Source organism: Loxodonta africana, chromosome 2 (genome assembly GCF_030014295.1).
Source record: "Loxodonta africana isolate mLoxAfr1 chromosome 2, mLoxAfr1.hap2, whole genome shotgun sequence".
NCBI classification, from domain to species: domain Eukaryota; kingdom Metazoa; phylum Chordata; class Mammalia; order Proboscidea; family Elephantidae; genus Loxodonta; species Loxodonta africana.
The window spans coordinates 221,133,934-221,154,417 of record NC_087343.1 but is presented as its reverse complement, the minus strand read 5'-3'; the positions used below and the strand labels follow the sequence as shown (position 1 = coordinate 221,154,417).

The 20,484-nt window shown below is 39.0% G+C and overlaps 1 protein-coding gene across 2 annotated transcripts in view; it reads left to right on the top strand.

Moving 5' to 3' along the window:
- Positions 1-562: 562 nt before the first annotated feature.
- DSCAM (DS cell adhesion molecule) overlaps positions 563-20,484 on the top strand; it is a 774,401-nt gene continuing 754,479 nt past the window's right edge. For both annotated transcript variants that reach the window (XM_023559109.2, XM_064279473.1), the window contains exons 1-2: positions 563-1,030; positions 15,010-15,156. In XM_023559109.2, coding sequence (XP_023414877.1) covers positions 670-1,030; positions 15,010-15,156 — 508 coding nt within the window. In that variant the 5' untranslated portion in view covers positions 563-669. The remainder of the gene's footprint in view (positions 1,031-15,009; positions 15,157-20,484) is intronic.

Here is a 20,484-nt window from a genome sequence, read left to right as displayed (position 1 = left end):
TCTTAGCTGCAGCATTACCTACTTCAGCTTAAGAATTATGCTTACACAATTTTCCCACATTCAGTGATATTCCAGATTTAATATTACCTTTCGTCTTGGTGTGAAAAAACCAGGATTTTGTCCTCATAGATCTTACATCCTTTCTCCATGGGAAGGTAGACAGTAAACAAAAATACATAATATAAAGTCTGATCATGGTCAGTACAAAGGAGAAGGAACACGGAGGTCATGGGGCTGAGGAGTAATCTCTTAAAACTTAAGGTCCAGATATTTTATCAGCTTGTGTACAAAATCTGAAATTAGGGTGGACCTTCATGTTCCAGTACCAATCTCTTTGTCAATTTTGAGAAATTTTGAGTTATTCAGTTTAAGTAGAGCCTTTAGGACTCCTTGGGTGGCACAAATGATTAAGGGCTCACCTGTTATCCAAAAGGTTGGTGGTTCAAATTCACCCAGAGGCGTCTTGAAAGAAAGCCCTGGCAAACTACTTCCGAAAGATCATAGACGCTGAAAACCCTATGGGTCACAGTTCTACTCTGACACACTTATGGCCTCCGTGAGTCCGAAATGACTCGATGGCAATTGGTTTGGTTTTGTTTTAGTAGAGCCTTTTGTGATTATTTCTGATAATGACCTTCTGAGGCCAGACTGATAAAACTGCAAGTTTAGATGATGTGTTTTACTTACCGACTCTTCTCTTGTTTTCTTACAGTTTTCGGTGAAGACCTACACTCCAGCCTCTACTTTGTCAATGCATCTCTGCAAGAGGTAGTGTTTGCGAGCACCTCGGGGACCCTGGTGCCCTGCCCTGCTGCAGGCATCCCTCCTGTGACTCTCAGATGGTACCTAGCGACGGGCGAGGAGATCTACGATGTCCCCGGGATCCGCCACGTCCACCCCAACGGCACTCTCCAAATTTTCCCCTTCCCTCCTTCAAGCTTTAGTACCTTAATCCATGATAATACTTATTATTGCACAGCTGAAAATCCTTCAGGGAAAATTAGAAGTCAGGATGTCCACATCAAGGCTGGTGAGTACAGTTCCTCAAGATTTTCTCCCTCTGTACACACTTGGCGGTGGGGTGGGGTGGAGAATGATAAATATTAAAATACCATCACAGCTGAACATCAGTGAAAACTGTCATCATCTCATCCTGACACCGCTGATGAGTTCTTTGAGATTTTGGTACATTCTTGGACTAGATTTCAGAGCAACTTAATTGTTGGAACTAAAATTTGAAATCAGTGATATCAAGTTTGTTGTTGTTGTTAGATGCCATCGAGTCAGTTCCATCTCTCACTGACCCTACATACAACAGGATGAAACACTGCCTGGTCCTGCACCATCCTCACAATCATTGTTATGCTTGACCCATTGCTGCAGCCACTGTGTCAATCCATCTCGTTGAAGGTCTTCCTCTTTTTTGTTGACCCTCTGCTTTACCAAGGATGATGTCCTTTTCCAGGGACTGGCCCTTTCTGATAAATTGGTATAGACTAAACTCTATCCCAACCTTATTATATTTGACTAATTGATACTCTGACTTAAGCTTTCAGTGACTCAAATCCAGTGTGTTTGCTTTGTTTCCCTCTCCTGGGGCCAGGCAGTGGAGGAATGGGAAGAAGAAAGGGAGAGAAGAAAGCAAACCAAGAGTAGGAAACAATTCAAGTTGAGTAAAACCATTGCATAAGTGCATATCATAAATGAGAACCAGCCTAACAGGCCCCTGCATTCCTCATGAAACACATGGCTCCTTTAACATTTTTGACTGTCACATGTTGCTGAAATGTTGTCAATACGTAAATCCCGAATCAGTCATATTCCTTTTAACAACTTACTCTTAGTCCTCATTGCTGTCAGTCAACCCAGGACTGCAGCTTGAGATACACAGAGATCAAAGGCTGTCCCTACAGACAGATTGTGTCATTCTATAGACCTAACAAACCCCTGAAAAACAAACTCACAGCTAGACTCCTGTTAGCAAACAGCATTTTTTTTAATTTATTTTTTATGCTTAGTCTATCAAGTACTCGGGTAGACTGACATAATGTCAGGGCAGAGAGAATGTGGCTTTGATTGGTGCCTTATACACCAGGTAACTGGAGGAGCTTTGTAATATTTTCTGCAACAAGTGAGGGGGAAGGAGTTGAAGGCATTGTAACATGAGCAAAATACGAGGTGTTTCTAAATTACTGTGTACGATCGCTTTGATGTGAGCCATCAAACATTAGACTATGACTCACCCCACCAGCTAGTCATTTTCCCAACTCTATTTTGATCTTCATGACATGCTCATGAATTTCAAGGTCTGTACAAGAATGTATTTAAGAAAGGAAGGAAAAGATCAGCTTTAATCAAGAGACTTGAAAAATTGATACCTTTGAATAATTGAAATAAAGTAAATACAACTTTTACTGGGACTTCTAAGCCTGACAAACATGGAGATACAGTGAACACCTCTTAGCAGGCTAAAACTTGTAATGATGTGTTACAAAAGCACTTTGATAACCTACAATACACAACTTACAGAAAAAGAGCTGAAACCTCATACAGCTCCACCTGTGTGGGTTAATCTACTGTTTGTCTTGGATTTCCTGACAGACATGGAAATTAAATGATCACTTTAGTTTTAACTGCTACTTTCTAAATTTGTCATAGAATTGGTTGGTAATTTTTGCATGACACTGAAAGTTTTAGAGTGTTAGAAATTGCATAACTCTGTCTAGTGTCTATGCTATGCCCTCCGCCCCTTCTACACAGTTATACGCTTGCTGTTTATTTGCTAGTGTTCTCTTTGATGTATAAAAACCTACAAATATGAGTCCCGCATACACACATGCACAGGCCTAATGTGTCAATTTGATCTTATAATAGTGACAATTACATTGCTCAAATGGAATTTTTTTTTCTCATTTAATTTTAGTTCCTACTTTGAATGTATTGTTGTTGCTAGGTACTATCCAGTCGGTTCCGACTCAACGATCCTGTGTACAACAGAAAGAAACACTGCCCAGTCCTGCACCATCCTCACAATCATTGCCATGTTTGAGCCCATTGTTGCAGCCACAGTGTCAATTCATCTTGTTGAGTGTTTGCTTCTTTTTCTCTGACCCTCTACTTTACCAAGCGTGATATCCTTCTCCAGGGAGTGATCCCTCCTGATAACATGTCCAAAGTATGTGAGATGAAGTCTCACCATCCTAGCTCCTAAAGAGCATTCTGGCTGTATTTCTTCCAAGACAGATTTGTTTGTTCTTCTGGCAGTCCATGATATAGTCAGTATTCTTCACCAACACCATAATTCAAAGATGTCAGTCTTCTCACGTCTTCCTCACTCATTGTCCAGTTTTCATGTGCATATGGGGCCATTGACAATACCATGGCTTGGATCAGGGGCATCTTAGTCCTCAAATTGACTTCTTTTTAACACTTTAAAGAGATCTTTCACAGCAGATTTGGCCAATGTAATACATCATTTGATTTCTTGACTGCTGCTTTCAAGGGTGTTGATTGTGGATCCAAGTAAAATGTAATCCTTAACAACTTCAATCTGTTCTTCATTTATCATGATGCTGCTTATAGGTCCAGTTGTGAGGCTTTTTGTTTTGTGTTGAGGCGTAATCCATACTGAAGGCTGTAATCTTTCACCTTCATCAGTGCTTCGAATCCCCTTCAATTTCAGCAAGTAAGATTGTGTCGCCTGCATATTGCGGGTTGTAAGGAGTCTTTCTCCAATCCTGATGCTGTGTTCTTCTTCATATAGTCCAGCTTCTCAAATTATTTGCTTAGCATACAGATTGAATAGCTATGGTGAAAGGATACAACTCTGATGCACACCTTTCCTGATTTTAAACCATGCAGTATCCCCCTTGTTCTGTTCTAATGACTGCCTCTTGGTCTGTGTACAAGTTCCTCATGAGCACAATTAAGTATTCTGGAATTCCCATTTTTCATAATGTTATCCATAATTTATGATCCATGCAGTTAAATGCCTTTGCATAGTCAATGAAATCAATATATTAGGGTTGTAATAATCTTTTAGATTGTTTATTGGATGTTTGAAATTCTGGTTTCACCGCGTTCATGTAGATGTTGATAGAGGCCAGTATAGCACTGGGTGATTGTTCAGAAGGGCAGATGAAGGAAGGTGCATGCTACCCATTGACAGCTGCAGTACAGGTTTGAGTGGAATTAGTACTGACTCTTGGGGTGTTGGGATTTTCCTGGGACAATCCATCAGGTAAAAATGCCTTTATAATCTCTTGTTTGGTACCACAGGGTATTCTTGTGCTTAGCAGTATAGTGACTTTGACCTAGGTCTAGATACTAGTAATAGAGGGAAGGTTTACCCATCATTTCTCATTAATTAGCAGTTCTATTTCTGCTCTAATGTAAAATACCTCCTTGCCATTTCTAACCTAAGGCCTAGGATGCAGATGGATCACTTAAAGCAGTACTGTCCCTTAAAAAAAAAAAAAAAAAACTGTCCCTTCCCCATGCTAAATTTACTTTTTAGCAAACAGCAGCTGTATGACCTCGGGCAAGGCAAGGTAATTTCAAATTTTCTTCTTAGTAAACTGTGATTGGTAACATTGGACTGGGACTCTCACTTATGGCCAAGATGGAGTAGAGTAGCAGGGACTGAATTTACCTTTCTAGCTGAAGAAACAAAAAGCAAAACAAAAACACAGACCAAATATGTAAAACAACAGTTTTCAAGATTGGACATCAGGCAGTAGAGAAAAGTGATCTCTGAGAGTGTGGAGAATGACAGAGTGAACCGTGTGTTTGTTCTAGCTTATTGCCTTGAAAGACTTTGCAGGTGCAGGAAAGGGGAACCCAAATGGAGTCCAGAATATGCCTCAACTTGACAAAATAGAAATAAGAGCCTGGGGAAGCCAATGCAGTTAGAGTTGATGGGGCAAAATGTCATTGAGAAGAAAGCTGCATGGAGAGAGAACTCCACAGATCTGTGGATGGATGATCCCCTCAAGTATTTAGCAGAGTCCTGAGTCACATGCATGTGAAGGAGCTAACTGAGGTTGGGGAAAGAATCACCCCAAAGGATTAGTGGTGTTCAGTGTTCATATAGGGTTGGGATAAGTGTTCCCACCATCCAGATTGAAAAATTTCATAATTGATAGAGCATTGGATGGCATTTTAGAATCTACCCAGTGGTACCATGGAGAAAGGCTAGGTGATCTGCTTCCATAAAGATCACAGCCATTGAAAACTCTATAGAACACAATTCTACTCTGTAATGCATGGGGTTGCCATGAATCAGAATTGACTTGAAAACATTGGATTTATATAATAATTAGCCCTATACAAAATGCTGCTGTGGTCTTGCCTAATAAATCTTAAAAGAAAGAACCAATTAAATCAAATTGTTTCCAGATAATCTAACTGAACTCAAACAAACAAACAAAAAACAAACCTGTTGCCAATTTCGACTCATAGAGACCCTATAGGACAGAGTAGAACTGCCCTATAGAGTTTCCAAGGAGCACCTGGTAGATTTGAACTGCCGACCTTTTGGTTAGCAGCTATAGCACTTAACCCACTATGCTACCAGAGTTTAACTGAACTTAACAAGGTAAAATTCATGATGTCTGATAGCCAAACAAAGATTATCAGGCACTCAAGGAAGCAAAAAAATATGACCCATAGTGAAGGTACACATCAATCAAAAACAGTAAGAATTGACACAGAGGTTAGAATAAGTAGACAAGGAGAATAATATAATTATTAAAACAGTATTTCTTAGGCTAAAAAAGTTAAGTAGAGACATAGGAGATATAGCAAAGACCTGAATTAAACTTATAGTGATGAAAACTACAACGTCTGAGATGTAATACAGTCTGGAGGAGATTAATGGCAGATTCAATTTTACAGAAGGAAAGATTAGAGAACTTGAAGACATAACAATATAAATTACTCAAAATAAAACATTCAAAGAAAAAATAATTTCAAAAAATGAAAAATCACATTTAATTGTGAGAAACTGTCAAATACCTTAATATACAAGTAATTAGACTTTACAAAGAAAGAGATAGGGAGACAAAAAAAAAAATCAGGTGAAGAAGTGATGGCCCAAATTTTCCAAATATGGTGAAGAATATAAACTCACAGATTCAAGGAGTCTAATTAACCCCAATCACAAATGCATGAAGAAAACCATATCAAGGCACATCATGGTCATATTGCTCAAAACCAGTGTAAAAGAGAAAATGTTAAAAAACAGCCAGAGAAAAAAGATACACACAGAGGAACAGAGGTAATATGACAGCAAATCTCTTGTTAAAAACCATGCGAGTGAGATAACAGCATGGCAACATCTTTGAAGTACTGAAAGAAAAGTAATCCGTCAACCTATAATTCTATACCCAGTGAAAATATCTTTCGAAAACAAAGGTGAAAAAAGACTTTTTTTCAGATACACAAAAGCTGAAAGAATTCATGAAGAGCAGATCCACACTGCAAGAAATCTTAAATGAAGTCCTACAATCAAGAAATAAAATGATTCCAGATAGAAATTTGGATCACTCAAAGGGTAGAAGTTCAATGGAAATTGTAGCTACATGTATGAATTAATAAGATTATTTTATTCTCTTTAAAAGATAATTTACTGCTTAAACAATATTAGCAATATATTATAGGTTTTATAACATACATAGAAGTATAATACATGCCAACAATAGCATTAAAACCAGGAGGATAGGCATGGAAGTACACTATTATAAGGTTCTTTTGCTATATGTGGAGCGATACCGGAATATAGATGGTAATAAATTCGTATAGATGATGATGCATACTATAAAACTTGAAGCAACCAATAAAATAAAACACAAAGTTGTGGTTAATAAGCCAACAAAGGAGGAAAAAAATGAAATCATTAAAAAATAATCAATTGAGCCAAAAGAAGGAAGAAAGTAAAGAGGAAAAAAGAAACTCAGAGAATATGAGGAAAACAGAAGTCAAATAGCAAGATGACCAATTTAAACCTTACCATATAAATACTCAAATTAAATTGAAATGATCCAATCATCTGCATTAAAAGGCAGAGATTTCCAGATTGGAGTCAAATACTACTTATAAGAAGTATACTTTAAATACAAAGACACACGTAGGTTAAAGGTACGAGGATGGGGAGAGATATACCATGCTAACCCTAATCAAAAGAATATCAGAGTAGCTCTGTTAATATCAGGTAAAGTATGTTCAAAGCAAAGAATATTACTAGGGCAAAAGAAACTTGTTTCATAATGAAAAGGGGGTCAGTTAATGAAGAGAACATAACTGCTAAATAGTTATATACCTTATAATAGAGCTTCAAATTATATGAAGCAAAAACTGATAGAATTTCCAGGAGAAACATAAAGATCCACATTTATAGTCAGAGATTTCAATATTCATCCCTGGATAATTGGTGGAACACGTAGGCAGAAAAATGGCAAGGATAAAGAAGATCAGAATGACACTTATCAATCAACTTGGCCTGATTGACATTTAAAAAATACTCCATTCAACTACAGCAGAACATATGTTCTCTTCAAGGGCACACAGACATTACCAAAATAGACCATATTGTGAGCAATTAAACAAATCATGTCAAAATATATTCTTTGACCACAATGGAATTAAATTAGAAATCACTAACAATAAGATCTCTGGAAAATCCCCAAATGCTTGAATACTAGATAACCCGTGTGTCAAAATGCAGGGGGAAAATTAGAAAGTATTTTGCACTGAATGAAAATGAAAATACAATATATCAGAATTTGGGGGATGCCACTAAAACCTAAAACAGTACTTGGGAGGGTATTAATATATTATAAATGAAGAGAGGCCTCATGTAATGATGTTAGCTTTTACTTTAAGAAACCAAAAAAAGAAGAGCAAAAAAACCCAATGTAAGTAAAAAGGAAATATTGATTTCCATTGGAGTGGAAATCAATAAATTAGACAAAATAGAAACAAACATACAAAAAAATCTATGAGGCCAAAAAATGGTTCTTTGAAAAAGTCAGTAAAAGGGATAAACCTCTAGTCAGACTGAAAAAGAAAATTAGAGAGAAGACAAATTAGCAATGTAAAAAACAAGAAAGATGACATCACTACATGTAATATAGATATTAAAATAATAAAGGAGTATTAGGAACAAGTGTACATCAATTAATTCAACAACTTAGAGAAAATGGAGAGATTCCTTGAAAGATACAAACTACCCAAACTCCCACCACATGTCTGTTTGTTGTACTGTGGTGGCTTGTATGTTGCTACGATTCTGGAAAGTATGCCACTGGTATTTTGAATACCAGCATGGTCACACGGAACTTCCAACCTAAGACAGGCTAGGAAGAAAAGCCTAGTGATCTAGTTCCAAAAATTAGCCAATAAAAACATTACGAGTGACAGAATATTGTTGGAGACTTTGACTCACATTGGATGTGTCATCAGGAGGGACCAATTGCTGGAGAAGGACATAATACTTGGTAAAGCGGAGGGCCAGTGAAGGTGAGGGAAAGTTTTAATGAGATGGACTGATAAAATGGCCGCAACACCAGACTCAAATATACCAATAATCTTAAAGTTGATGCAAGACTGGATAAAGTTTCATTCTCTTGTACATGTGGTCATCATGAGTCAGCGCTGACTCAACAGCCACTAACAATAACCCAACTCACTCAAGAAGAAATACATATCCTGAGTAGCCCTATATCTATTAAAGAAATTTATAGTTTTAAAATAAATTTTCCCACAAAGAAAATTTCAGGTGCAAATGGCTTCACTGTTGAATTTTACTAAACATTTAAGGAAGAAATAATAAAAATTTTATACAAAAGCTTCCAGAAAATTGAAGAGGAGAGAATACTTCCCAGCTGCCTAGCCCTGGTTCAGAGATTATGCATTGGAGGAGAAACAGACCATAAAATGGATAGTTCTTAATCTCTTCCCAAAGCAACTGACTTCATTTGCAACAGAATATAAATTCAAGCCTAAAAGTGCTGTCAAAAACCGTGGAGGTTGTAGCGACAGTGAGTTGGCAAGAGATTCAAAATATATGTTAAACTCTAGGTCAGCTAGTTTGTAGGGGAAAACCCAGGAAAGAGATAGCTGGGAGGAACATTCCTGGGCTCAGAGCAAAAATCAAACACTGATTTTAGAAACTGTTTTTTTCAAAGGAGCCTGAATTGTATCGGGTTAGTTTATAGAGTAATTTATGCTCCAACGTGTTGTTGAAAACAATGATAGTGCAATCATCCATCAATTAGTGGAGTTTAGTAGCTGGGTGTGGTCAGAGAATGAGTGGAAGGGTGCCGTATTAGCACCAGTATCATAGTAGAATGATAGATGTCATACTCAAAGCTGTACCTTCCTGAGATGCAGCATCAGAGGCCGAACACTATACTCCACTAAAATAATCAGCCAGTGTCTTAGTTACCTACTGCTGCTATAATAGAAGTACCACAAGTAGATGGCTTTAACAAACAAATTTATTCTCTCACATTCTAGGAGGTTAGAAGTCCAGATCCAGGGTGTAAGCTCCAGGGGAAGGCTTGCTTTCTCTGTTGGCTCTGGGGGAAGGTCCTTGTCATCAATCTTCCCCTGGTCTAGGAGCTTCTCAGCGCAGGGACCCCACATCCAAAGGACGCATTCTCCTCCTGGCACTTATTACTTGGTAGTGTAAGGTCCCTCTGTCTCTTTGCTTACTTTTCCTTTTTATATCTCAAAAGAAATTGACTCAAGATAACAACCTAATCTTGTAGATTGAGTCCTGCCTCATTAACATAACTACCTCTAATCCTGCCTCGTTAACATCATAGAGGTAGGGATTGACAACACTTAGGAAAATCACATCAGATCACAAAATGGTGGACAATCACACAATACTGAGAATCATGGCCTAATCAAGTTGACACACATTTTTGGGGGCATAATTCAATCCATAACAGCCAGTCACTGAGAAAATAACAATAACAGTCCCTGAAGACCCAAAGTTGCCACAATTTGGTAGCTAAAATGTTCCATTTCTAACAAAAGATTATGAGGCATACAAAGAAGCAGGAAAGTTTGATTCATCAGGGAAGGGAGGAAGAGAGAGACAGCAACAGAAACTGTCTTTGAGAAAGAGCAGATGATGGGTTTATAAGAAAAAGACTTAAAATTAGTCATTATAAAGATGTTCAAAGAACTAAAGGAAACCATGATTAAAGATGCAAAGGAGGGTATGATGACTACGTCACATAAAAGAGAGAATGTCAAAAAGGAGATAGGAATTATAAAAAAAAATGAAAATTATGGAGAAGAAAACTACAACTTAACTAAAAATTTCAGGAGAGGAGCTTAATGGTATGTATTAAGTAGAAGAAGAAAGAATAAGTGAACTTGAAGCTATATCAATAGTGATTATGCAGGTGGCACAAATGGTTAAGTGTGTGATGACTAGCTGAAAGGTTGGTGGTTCGAACCCACTCAGAAGTGCCTCAGAAGACAGGCCTAGTGACCTGCTTCCAAAAAGTCACAGCTTTGAAACCCTATAGAGCACAGTTCTATTCTGCACACATGGAATCACCACGAATCAGAATTGATTCAAAGGCAACAAATAGCAGTGCAAGCCAAAGAATAGAGAAAAAAGAGATTGAAGAAAAATGAAAAGAGGCTCAGATAAATGTGGGGCAACATTAAGTGTACCAACATATCTGCAAGGGAAGCTCCATAAGGAGAGGAAGGAGAGAGTTGTTGTTGTTATTAGGTGCCATTGAGTTAACTCCAACTCATAGTGACCTTAGATATAGCAGAACAAAATATTGTCTGGTCTTGCAGCATCCTTATAATTGTTACTGTTTTTTGAGCCCACTGTTGTAGCCACTGTGTTGGTCAATCTCATTGAGGGTCTCCCTGTTTTTTGTTGACCCTCTAATTTACTAAGCATGATATCCTTTTCCAGCAATTGCTCCCTCCTGCTGATGTATTCAAAGTAAGTAAGAGGAAGTCTCGCCATCCTCCCTTCTAAGGAGCGTTCCTGCTGTACTTACTCTAATAATGATTTGTTAGTTTTCTGGCAGTCCATGGTGTATTCAATATTCTTCACCAATATCAAAGTTTGAATGTGTCAGTTCTTCTGTGATCCTCCTTTTTTGTTGTCCAGCTTTCCTATACATATGAGGTGATTGAAAATACCATGGCTGTGTCAGGCACACCTTAGTCATCAAAGATTTTGAAAAGATCTTCTGCAGATTTGTCCAAAGCAATATGTCGTTTGATTTATTGACCGCTGCTGCCAAGGGCATTGGTTGTTGACCCAAATAATGAAATTCTTGACATCTTCAGTTTTTTCACCAAGAGAAAGGAGCAGAAAAAATATTTGCATAAATAATGCCTGAAAACTTCACAAATTTATAGACAAAACAGTAACTTACACACCCAGAAAACTCAACAGACTTCAAGTAGGATAAACAAAAAGAGATCCACAGACACATCATACTAAAAATGCTGAATGTCAAAGACAAGGAGAAGATCTTGAAATAGGAAGGGAAAAATGACTCATTGCTTACTATGGAACCCCAATAAGGTTAACATCTGACTTCCCTGCAAAAACAATGGAGGCCAAAAGGCAGTGGAATAACATATTCAGTGTGCTCAAAGGGGGGAAAAAAACTGCATGGTAAAGTAATAATTATAAAGTAATAATTATAGCACTGTGTTGTTGGGTTTATAACATCCATAGACGTAATATGCATGACAATAATGTAACACAAAGGGACAGTAAGAGAATAGAGTTATATAGGAGTAAGCTTCTCAATATCACTGGAATTTATTTAGTATAAATCCAAAGCTGGTTAAGATAAGATGTATATGATAAACCACTAAAACAAAAACTTCCAAAAAATGTAGTGAAAAAAAAACTTTAAAGAAATTAAAACTTTACATTAGAAAACACTCACTTAATGAAGAAGAAAGCAGCAAGAGCAGAATAGTGGGACAGGAAAGACATGAAACATATAGAAAACAAAAAGTGAAATTGTAGAAATAAATCCAACTATATCAATAATAATATTAAATGTGAATGAATTAAATAATTCGGTCAAAAGACAGAGATTGCCAGACTAGATAAATTAAAAAAAAAAAAAAATCCAACTACCTGTTGGCTACAGGAATGGCACTTTAGATTAAAAGATACAAATAGATTGAAAGTAAAAGGAAAAATGTATATCTTCTAACTAAAAGAAAGTTGGAGTGGCTGTACTCATATCAGACAAAATAGATTTTAAAACAAAAAGTGTTACTAGAGATAAAGAGGGACATTTTATAATGCTAAAAAGGTCAATTGGTCAGGATGATGTAACAACTATAAACATATATGTGCCTAATAATAGACCACCCAAATGGTTTCCCATGGGTTAGGGTAGTAGGCCCCTGTGAAGGTGAAGTTGATATTCCCATTCTGACAACTGGCTGGCAGGAGAGGAGAGTGGCAGCTGGTGGGTCACACACACTGAGTCATGGGGTAGGGACTCTAGGAGCACCTGGCCATGATTATCCCTATGCTGGATGGAGCACAATATTATATAGCAAATAAGAAACACCACGACAGGTTGAGAGAGAGACCACAGAATAAAAAGTTTTCCATTTTAGTAACTTTAATGGCATCAATTTTTTATTTTGCTCTGTGCCCCACAAATCAATAAGGATATCCCTGGTTCCACATCCTCTTCTGAATCTGGCTTGAATTTCTGACAGTTCCCTGTTGATGTACTGCTGCAACTGCTTTTGAATGATCTTCAGCAAAATTTTACTTGCATGTGATATCAATGATATTGTTTGATAATTCCCACATTCAGTTGGATCACCTTTCTTTGGGATAGGCATAAATATGGATCCAGTCGTTTGGCCAGGTAACTGTCTTCCAAATTTCTTGCGGTAGACGAGTGAGCACTTCCAGTGCTACATTTGTTTGTGAAACATCTCGATTTGTGGAGCCTTGTTTTTTGCCAATGTCTTCAGTGCACCTTGGCCTTCTTCCTTCAGTACCATCAGTTCTTGATCATATGCCACCTCTTGAAATGATTGAACATCCATCAATTCTTTTCAGTACAGTGACTCTGTATATTTCTTCCATCTTCTTTTGTTGCTTCCTGCATCATTCAGTGTTTTGCCCACAGAATCCTTCACTATTGCAACTCAAGGCTTGAATTTTTTTCTTCAGTTCTTTCAGCTTGAGAAATACTGAGCATGTTCTTCCCTTTTGATTTTCTGACTCCAGGTCTTTGCAGATGTCATTATAATACTTTGTCTTGTTTGAGCCACCCTTGGAAATCTTCTGTTCAGCTCTTTTACGTCATCATTTCTTCCGTTTGCTATATTTGCTCAACGTACAAAAGCAATTTTCAGAGTTTCTTCTGACATCCATTTTGGTCTTTTCTTTCTTTCCTGTATTTTTAATGACTTCCTGCTTTCTTCATGTATGATGTCCTTGATGTAATTCTACAGCTCATTTGGTCTGCAGTCATTAGTGTTCAATGCATCAAATCTATTCTTGAGATGGTCTCTAAATTCAGGTAGGATATACTCAAGGTTGTACTTTGGCTCTCGTGGAGTTTTCCTAGTTTTCTTCAGCTTCACTTTGAACTTGCATATGAACAATTGAGGGTCTGTTCTGCAGTCAGCCCCTGGCCTTGTTCTGACTGATGATATTGAGCTTTTCCATCATCTCTTTCCATAGATGTAGTCATTTTGATTCCTTTGTATTCCATCTGCTGAGGTTCATGGTTATAGTCACCATTTATGTTGTTGAAAAAAGGTATCTCTAGCGAAGAAGTCTTTGGTCTTGCAAAATTCTATCATGCGATCTCTGGCATCATTTCTATCACCAAGGCCGTATTGACCAACTACCAAACCTTCTTCTTTGTTTCCAACTTTTGCATTCCAATCACCAGTTATTATCAATGTATCTTGATTGCGTGTTGGATCAATTTCAGACTGCAGAAGTTGGCAAACATCTTCAATTCCTTCATCTTTGGTATTAGTGGCTGGTATGTAAATTTGAATAATAGTCATATTAACTGGTCTTCCTTTTAGGCATATGGATATTATCCTATCACTGACAGTGTTGTACTTAAGGATAAAAAAATAAAAAACATTGCTCTCAAGTTTATTCCTACTCATAGTAACCCTATAGTACAGAGTAGAATTGCCCCATAGTTTCCTAGTGCTGCTGTAGTAGAAATACTACAGTTGGGCGGCTTTGAAGAACGGAAATTTATTTTCTCACAGGTTGGTAGACTAGATGTCTAAATTCAGGGCACAGGCTCTAGGGAAAGGCTCTCTCTCTGTTGGCTCTGGGGGAGGATCCTTGTCTCAGCTTCTGCAACCCCTGCCTTCCTAAGTTCCTTGGCGGTCTGCATATGTCTTCCATCTTTCCTTCATTTGTGCTTGCTTGTCTGTCTGTCTAATCTCCTCTTTATATATCTCAGAAGTGATTAAATTTAAGACACACCCTGCAGTGATAGATGTCATTAGGATAACAGCGAAAGCCCTAGTCCCCAAAGTGATTATATCCACTTTTATACCAAAAAACAAAAAACCATTACCATCGAGTTGATTCTGACTCATAGCAACCCTACAGGAAAGACTAGACCTGCTCCCGTAGGGTTTCCAAGGCTGTAGATCTTCACGGAAACAGAATGCCACATCTTTCCTCTGCAGAATAGCTGGTGAGTTTGAACCACCCACCTTTTGGTTAGCAGCGGAGCACTTAAATATGGTGCCAGCAGGGCTCCATTCCACAGCTGTTGGGGTTCGGATCCTGGTATGTATTTTGGAGGACACAATTTATTCGATCCATAACAGTGAGGAAGACGTCAAATTCAGTTTCTAATTTTCTTGCCAGTGTATTTCCTGCTTTGAAGATATTTATGCTAAAATGTATATATCAGACTGAGATACTCTCATAATGAGCTCGTTTGACTGTGTGTCTCACCAAGGGTACTCTTTTTCTCCTTCTAGTTTTACGGGAGCCCTATACAGTCCGTGTGGAGGACCAGAAAACCATGAGAGGCAATGTCGCAGTCTTCAAGTGCATTATCCCCTCCTCGGTGGAGGCGTATATCACTGTTGTCTCATGGGAGAAAGACACTGTTTCACTTGTCTCAGGTAGGCCACGTGGCACTGTGCCTCCAGCATGTGACAGGCTGGCTTTGCGCATGATTATTTCACATTGCTGTTTATGTGCGTGTTATAACTACAAATCGGTATATAACTATAAATCGGTATACTTAAGGATGATGCTCTTTAATAAATAATGTGGTTTTTGTTGGTTTACAATGGTTTGATTGAGATAATCTGGTGAACTGATCAAAGGTTGGAGATTGCACTATGAGCATAGCAGTTATATTGCTTTTTATGAGGAAATTGTGGCTTCATTTCTGCTTCTAAAAATAAGGTGGCATTTTTACATCTTTGTCAGACCTCAGTGATATCCGTTATGACCGACAGTCTTATACTAACATCTGGAAAACAGAAGCCCAGATTTCATGCTCCTTTGATCCTTTTAAATGTCTAAGATTTAGCTGTCTTTCTAATCTCTTTCTAGAAGATGCCATTAAGAATATATAATCAGCACTGAAATGTGTATTTGTACATAAATATTGTCTTGGCTTATTTTTGGTACCTAGAAATTGCGCAGTGGAAATTTAGCCTCTGGGAAATTGAGGGTTCTTCATTTGTAGTGATATTTAAGTTGATTTCTTGCTCTGTGCTATATATCGGGAAAGGCCAAAGGATGCAATGCTCAATTTTCCTATTTTCGTTCATTGCTGGATAATGACTGCTGGCATCTCTAAAAGTGTGTTGGCTGCTTTTGGGAAAGAGTTATGATGTGCATTGTGTATGGTCTAACGCGGAGTATAAATGGTTGCCTTTACCTGGCTTTATGCATGCATGCGCACACACACACTGGCAAACACACTTTCTTACTAATGAATTTTAATTCTTGTATACCACCAAAATGTTGTCCACTCATAGAAGTAACAAACTGGAGCTAAATCCTCATGGTGACACACCGTTTTTGGTTTTTCATTTACTGATTAACTAGACCGTATAGGTTACTATACAATCAGGATCAGAAACCAGTACAAAATACAAGTTAAAAACAAAATCTTTCATCTTTAGAGGTTGCATAATCTAGGGTATGGTAGAAAATAGAAGTTTTTAAAAATTTTTGTGTATTTTTTATTGTGCTTTAGGTGAGAGTTTACAGCACAAATTAGTTTCTCATTCAAAAATTTATACACAAATTGCTTTGTGACATTGGTTGCAATCCCCACCATGTGTTAGCACTCTCCCCCTTTCCCTTTCCATCCTGGGTTCCCCATGCCCATTCATCTAGTTTCCCTGTCCCTTTGTGCCTTCTTGTCTTTGCTTTTGGGCAGGTGTTTTTCCCGTTTGGTCTTATCTACTTGACTGATCTAAGAAGTACATTCCTCTTGTGTTATTGTCTGTTTTATAGGCCTGTTTAATCTTTGGCTGAAAGGTGGACTTCAGGAGTGGCTTCAATATGTGTTAGCAGGGGGTCCGGGGGCCATAGTCTTGGGGGTTTCTCTAGTCTTTGTCAGGCCAGTAAATCTGGTCTTTATTTGTGAATTTGAATTTTGTTCCACATTTTTCTCCGGCACTGTCTGGAACCTTCTTTTGTGATCCCTGTCAGAGGGGCCAGTGGTAGTGGCAGCCGGGCACCATCTAGTTCTTCTGGATTCAGGCTGGTGGTGGCTGTGGTTCATGTGGTGCATTGGATAAAGTCAGAGTTTTTATTTTTCTTAAAACTGTCTTTACGATGAATTCAAAATCCTTCACACTTCACTAAGCAGTAAATTCCTTGTTGTTTTGTTGCTTAATCATCATAATTTAAGTTGGGGCACTAGAAAATACCAAGCTTAAGAACTGAAATGCAATTGCAGTAATCAGAATAGAGACCCACTTGACTCTATTTTCTAATTTTGATTGTTTGATGGTTTTAATCTTGTTTCCTTAGAGGTCATTTTGGTTTTCTTGACGGCAGCTGGAGGGATTTAATGATGTGCATGCTAAGCAAGAAGCAAAGTAGGTAAACCTCACCTTTGTTGCTAACTACATGGTAAGGCTCGGCAAGGATCCAATTCCCAAAATGTGGAAGTGGATCCACTCCTCAGCTTCCCATTTCTCCATTCTCTCAAGCAGCACACTCTTTCTAACCCTAGTCCTCCAGAGCTGGGTTAGAGCTCACAAGTTAGAAGGACACCTTTGTTCAGACTGCCACATAGGCAGATGCCAGCTCTTGCTGGCTCTCATGGCCCCTGTGGGTCCATTAATTCACTGGAATGACTCACGGAACTCATGGAGAGTACCCGATACTTGTGGCTGTATTTCTAGTATTAGAGTCAAAAATGAGTCCCAGCGTGGAGCTTCCATGTCCCAAAGAGGGATGTACTACCTAATCCTGTCATACTCACCAATCAGAAGGCTTATCAGATCCTCAGGGTCCAGGTCACCTACCAGCCTCACCACATGGCCATGATAGATTACATCATGCCACCTGAGCCTTACTCAGCAATATCCACTCATTAGCCTCAGCTCTTGATCCCGCTAGAAAGAACCAACAAAGGACACATTGCTTTCTGCAAGGTGATTCCACATCTCACAACGAGTTATCTAGCTGAGCCCAAAGGCAGAATGGAATGGTGTTCACATTTACATGGTGAGGGTCACGGACTCAGGGAAAGGAAGACTTTTAGGTCGTCTTTGCAGCCTCTAACACTTAGGAGCCTAGGCTGACAGTTTCCACCATCTATAACACTGCTATCCAAACATGAGACTTCAGGGTCTGTCCTGGCAAGGGAAGAGAGTGTGGGAGAATTACAGACTGGCTCTTAATGCCAAACCAAGTCATGTGGCCATGTCTGACTTCAGTGGGGAACATGCCAGGAAGGAGCGAAGAACTGGAAATCTGGGTGAGAAATAGAAGTAAGGTGGTTTTATATATATATATATTTATATATATATATATAAATATAATATACAGTATACCATGTACATATATACGTATAAAAAAATAGCATATTCTATATATCTACTACACATATATAAATACATATTACATATATGTATAATACATGTGTTATTATGCTTCCTAGACTTCTTTAATTAATGGTATATTCAAATGCAGGTTTCACCTTTTGCAATCTATGTGAATAGGTTTTGTTTTTCCTTCCCACATGAACCTAATTAAATAAAATGAGAGGATTTGTCTATCCGACCAGTGGGAGGAGGCTTGCATGCAGACTGCAGAGTTTTATATTTTACTGATGGGAGCCGGTAACTCTCATCACTCTCGGTCCTGCGTTTGGTGTCATCCTTTGGTAAAATGTTACAAGCAACGACACATACTGTGGATCACCACTTGGCTCTTCTTTCTTGACCAAAGTATTTCGGAAACAGATACAGTACAGGCTTTTAATGCATTAAGGACCATAGGAATCTTAAGTTTTTGTTTGCTGGTTTATTAGGAAGTAAGCCTTTTAACAAAACACAGGATATTCCAAAGATGCCCTGTGGGGCAGAGAAAAAAAAAAAAGGCATAGTAGTTTTCACACTCAGATATTTTACCCTGAGTCAAAGAGACCTATAATTAAAAATAACCTTGCAGATGAGAATAGGGCTCCCAGGCTGCGTTATGACCTATAAGAAGAAAATTCTGGAAATTAGGCTATATAAGGTGACCTGCTGTCACTCACTGCTAAAGCCTGGGATCTGTTCCCTGTGCCTGAGCTCACCCATCAGGCTGCCAAAATTGCCCTGGGAGAGAGGTCATGAAGTCACTGGAGGCGACAAACAAGGCTGAAGACATTTCGAGTCTTAATAAATAAACCAGCTTCAGATGATTGAAGTGGAGACATCGTATTTCTCTCTGGTGGCTGGGGCCTCTCCACCGCTCCAACCAGTTGCCATCAAGGTGATTCCGACTCATGGCAACTCCATTTGTGCAGAGTAGAACTGCTCCGTAGAGTTTTCAATGGCTGATTTTTCTGAAGCAGATTGTTGGGCCTTTCTTCCAAGGTGCCTCTGGTGGGTTCGAGCCACCCACCTTTGTGTAGGTAGCTGAGTGCTTAACTGTTTGCCCCACCCAGGGATGGCTTCCCACTGCCCAGTCCTCTCTTGATACCCCATGGGCTGAGCCGCTGGAAGGAAGCACTGGGACTCTTGACTACGGGGGAGAATCTCACCAAGTACAAAGGTCCCTAGGACCCGGCTTTGTTCTGAGTTAGCTCTGAACTTCAGGAATGATGCCCCGAATGCTGGATACACAGCAGATGATTTCTACTTTGTCAAACTGATAACCCCTGTAACTTCTTGTTGAACTAGTTTAAATTTATTAATCGTCAGTGGTCATCACCCCACCTTGCTCTGCCCAGGACACTGAGTCATCTGGCCTGCAGTGAATCTGGCTGGAAGATGTGTCCCAGGAAGCATCCCTTCTGTGCACACATCACTTACTTTAGTTACTGAGTCTCTCTGTGGAGAAAAGCAATTAACTAAATCAGCCATGAAAATAAGTCTGTGTAAGTATCCTGATGTAATAAGTGGGGAGTGGGGAAGTAGATGGAGAGCTACTGGTGGCTGACCTAAGAAAGCTGGAAGCTAATGGAAGTCAGGAGAGGGCGTTAAAGGATGTTAAACAAGCTGTGACCCTCTGCGTCCACTCCAGGAGCTCCTTGCAAAAGCTTCCCTTGCAGGGTGTGAGGTATCTGTTGTGGCTGATGCTTGGAATCTACCCCTCACCCCTCCAGGATCAGAGGCATCCTTGGAGGAGGCCAGAGAAGCAGAGGCCTAGGTTTAATAGGTAAGAGTTGGGCTTATGCAAATGCTGTCAGCCAGAGCCCTTTGGAAATCTTGGTTAAGGTGATGGTATTTGTCCTCTTGGAGTCCCTGCCTGGTGCTGTTGGCTACTAACCAAAAGGTTAGAGGTTGGCTTCATCCAGGGGCTCCTCTGAAGACAGACCTGGCAATCTGCTTCTGTAAAGATTACAGTCAGAAAATCCCTGTGGAACACAGCTCTACTCTGTAACACGTGGGTTTGCCATGAGTCAGAATTGACTTGGCGGCAGCTGGTACTGGTTTATGTGTCTTCTAGAGATTGCTTTTCAATTTCAAAAGATAAAATCTTAGGTGTATTCTTTCAAAAAGAAACAAAATGATTCCTATCAACAGGTCTTTACTAATTTTTTTTTTCCCTTTATTTCGGTTGATAAAAGAAATGACTAAGTTCTCACAGGGATGAGAAGCACCAATCATGTGGCAGTCTAGGTTTTAATTCGAGCTGAATGAAGTTTCATTAGCCATTCAGATGGTTGCTTTCATTAGCTTATTGTACATTAGGTCACGTGCTGATTTCTTTCCAGGGGCGTTCTAAGTTGGGCTGAATGTAGACTCAAGAATCACGATGTACCT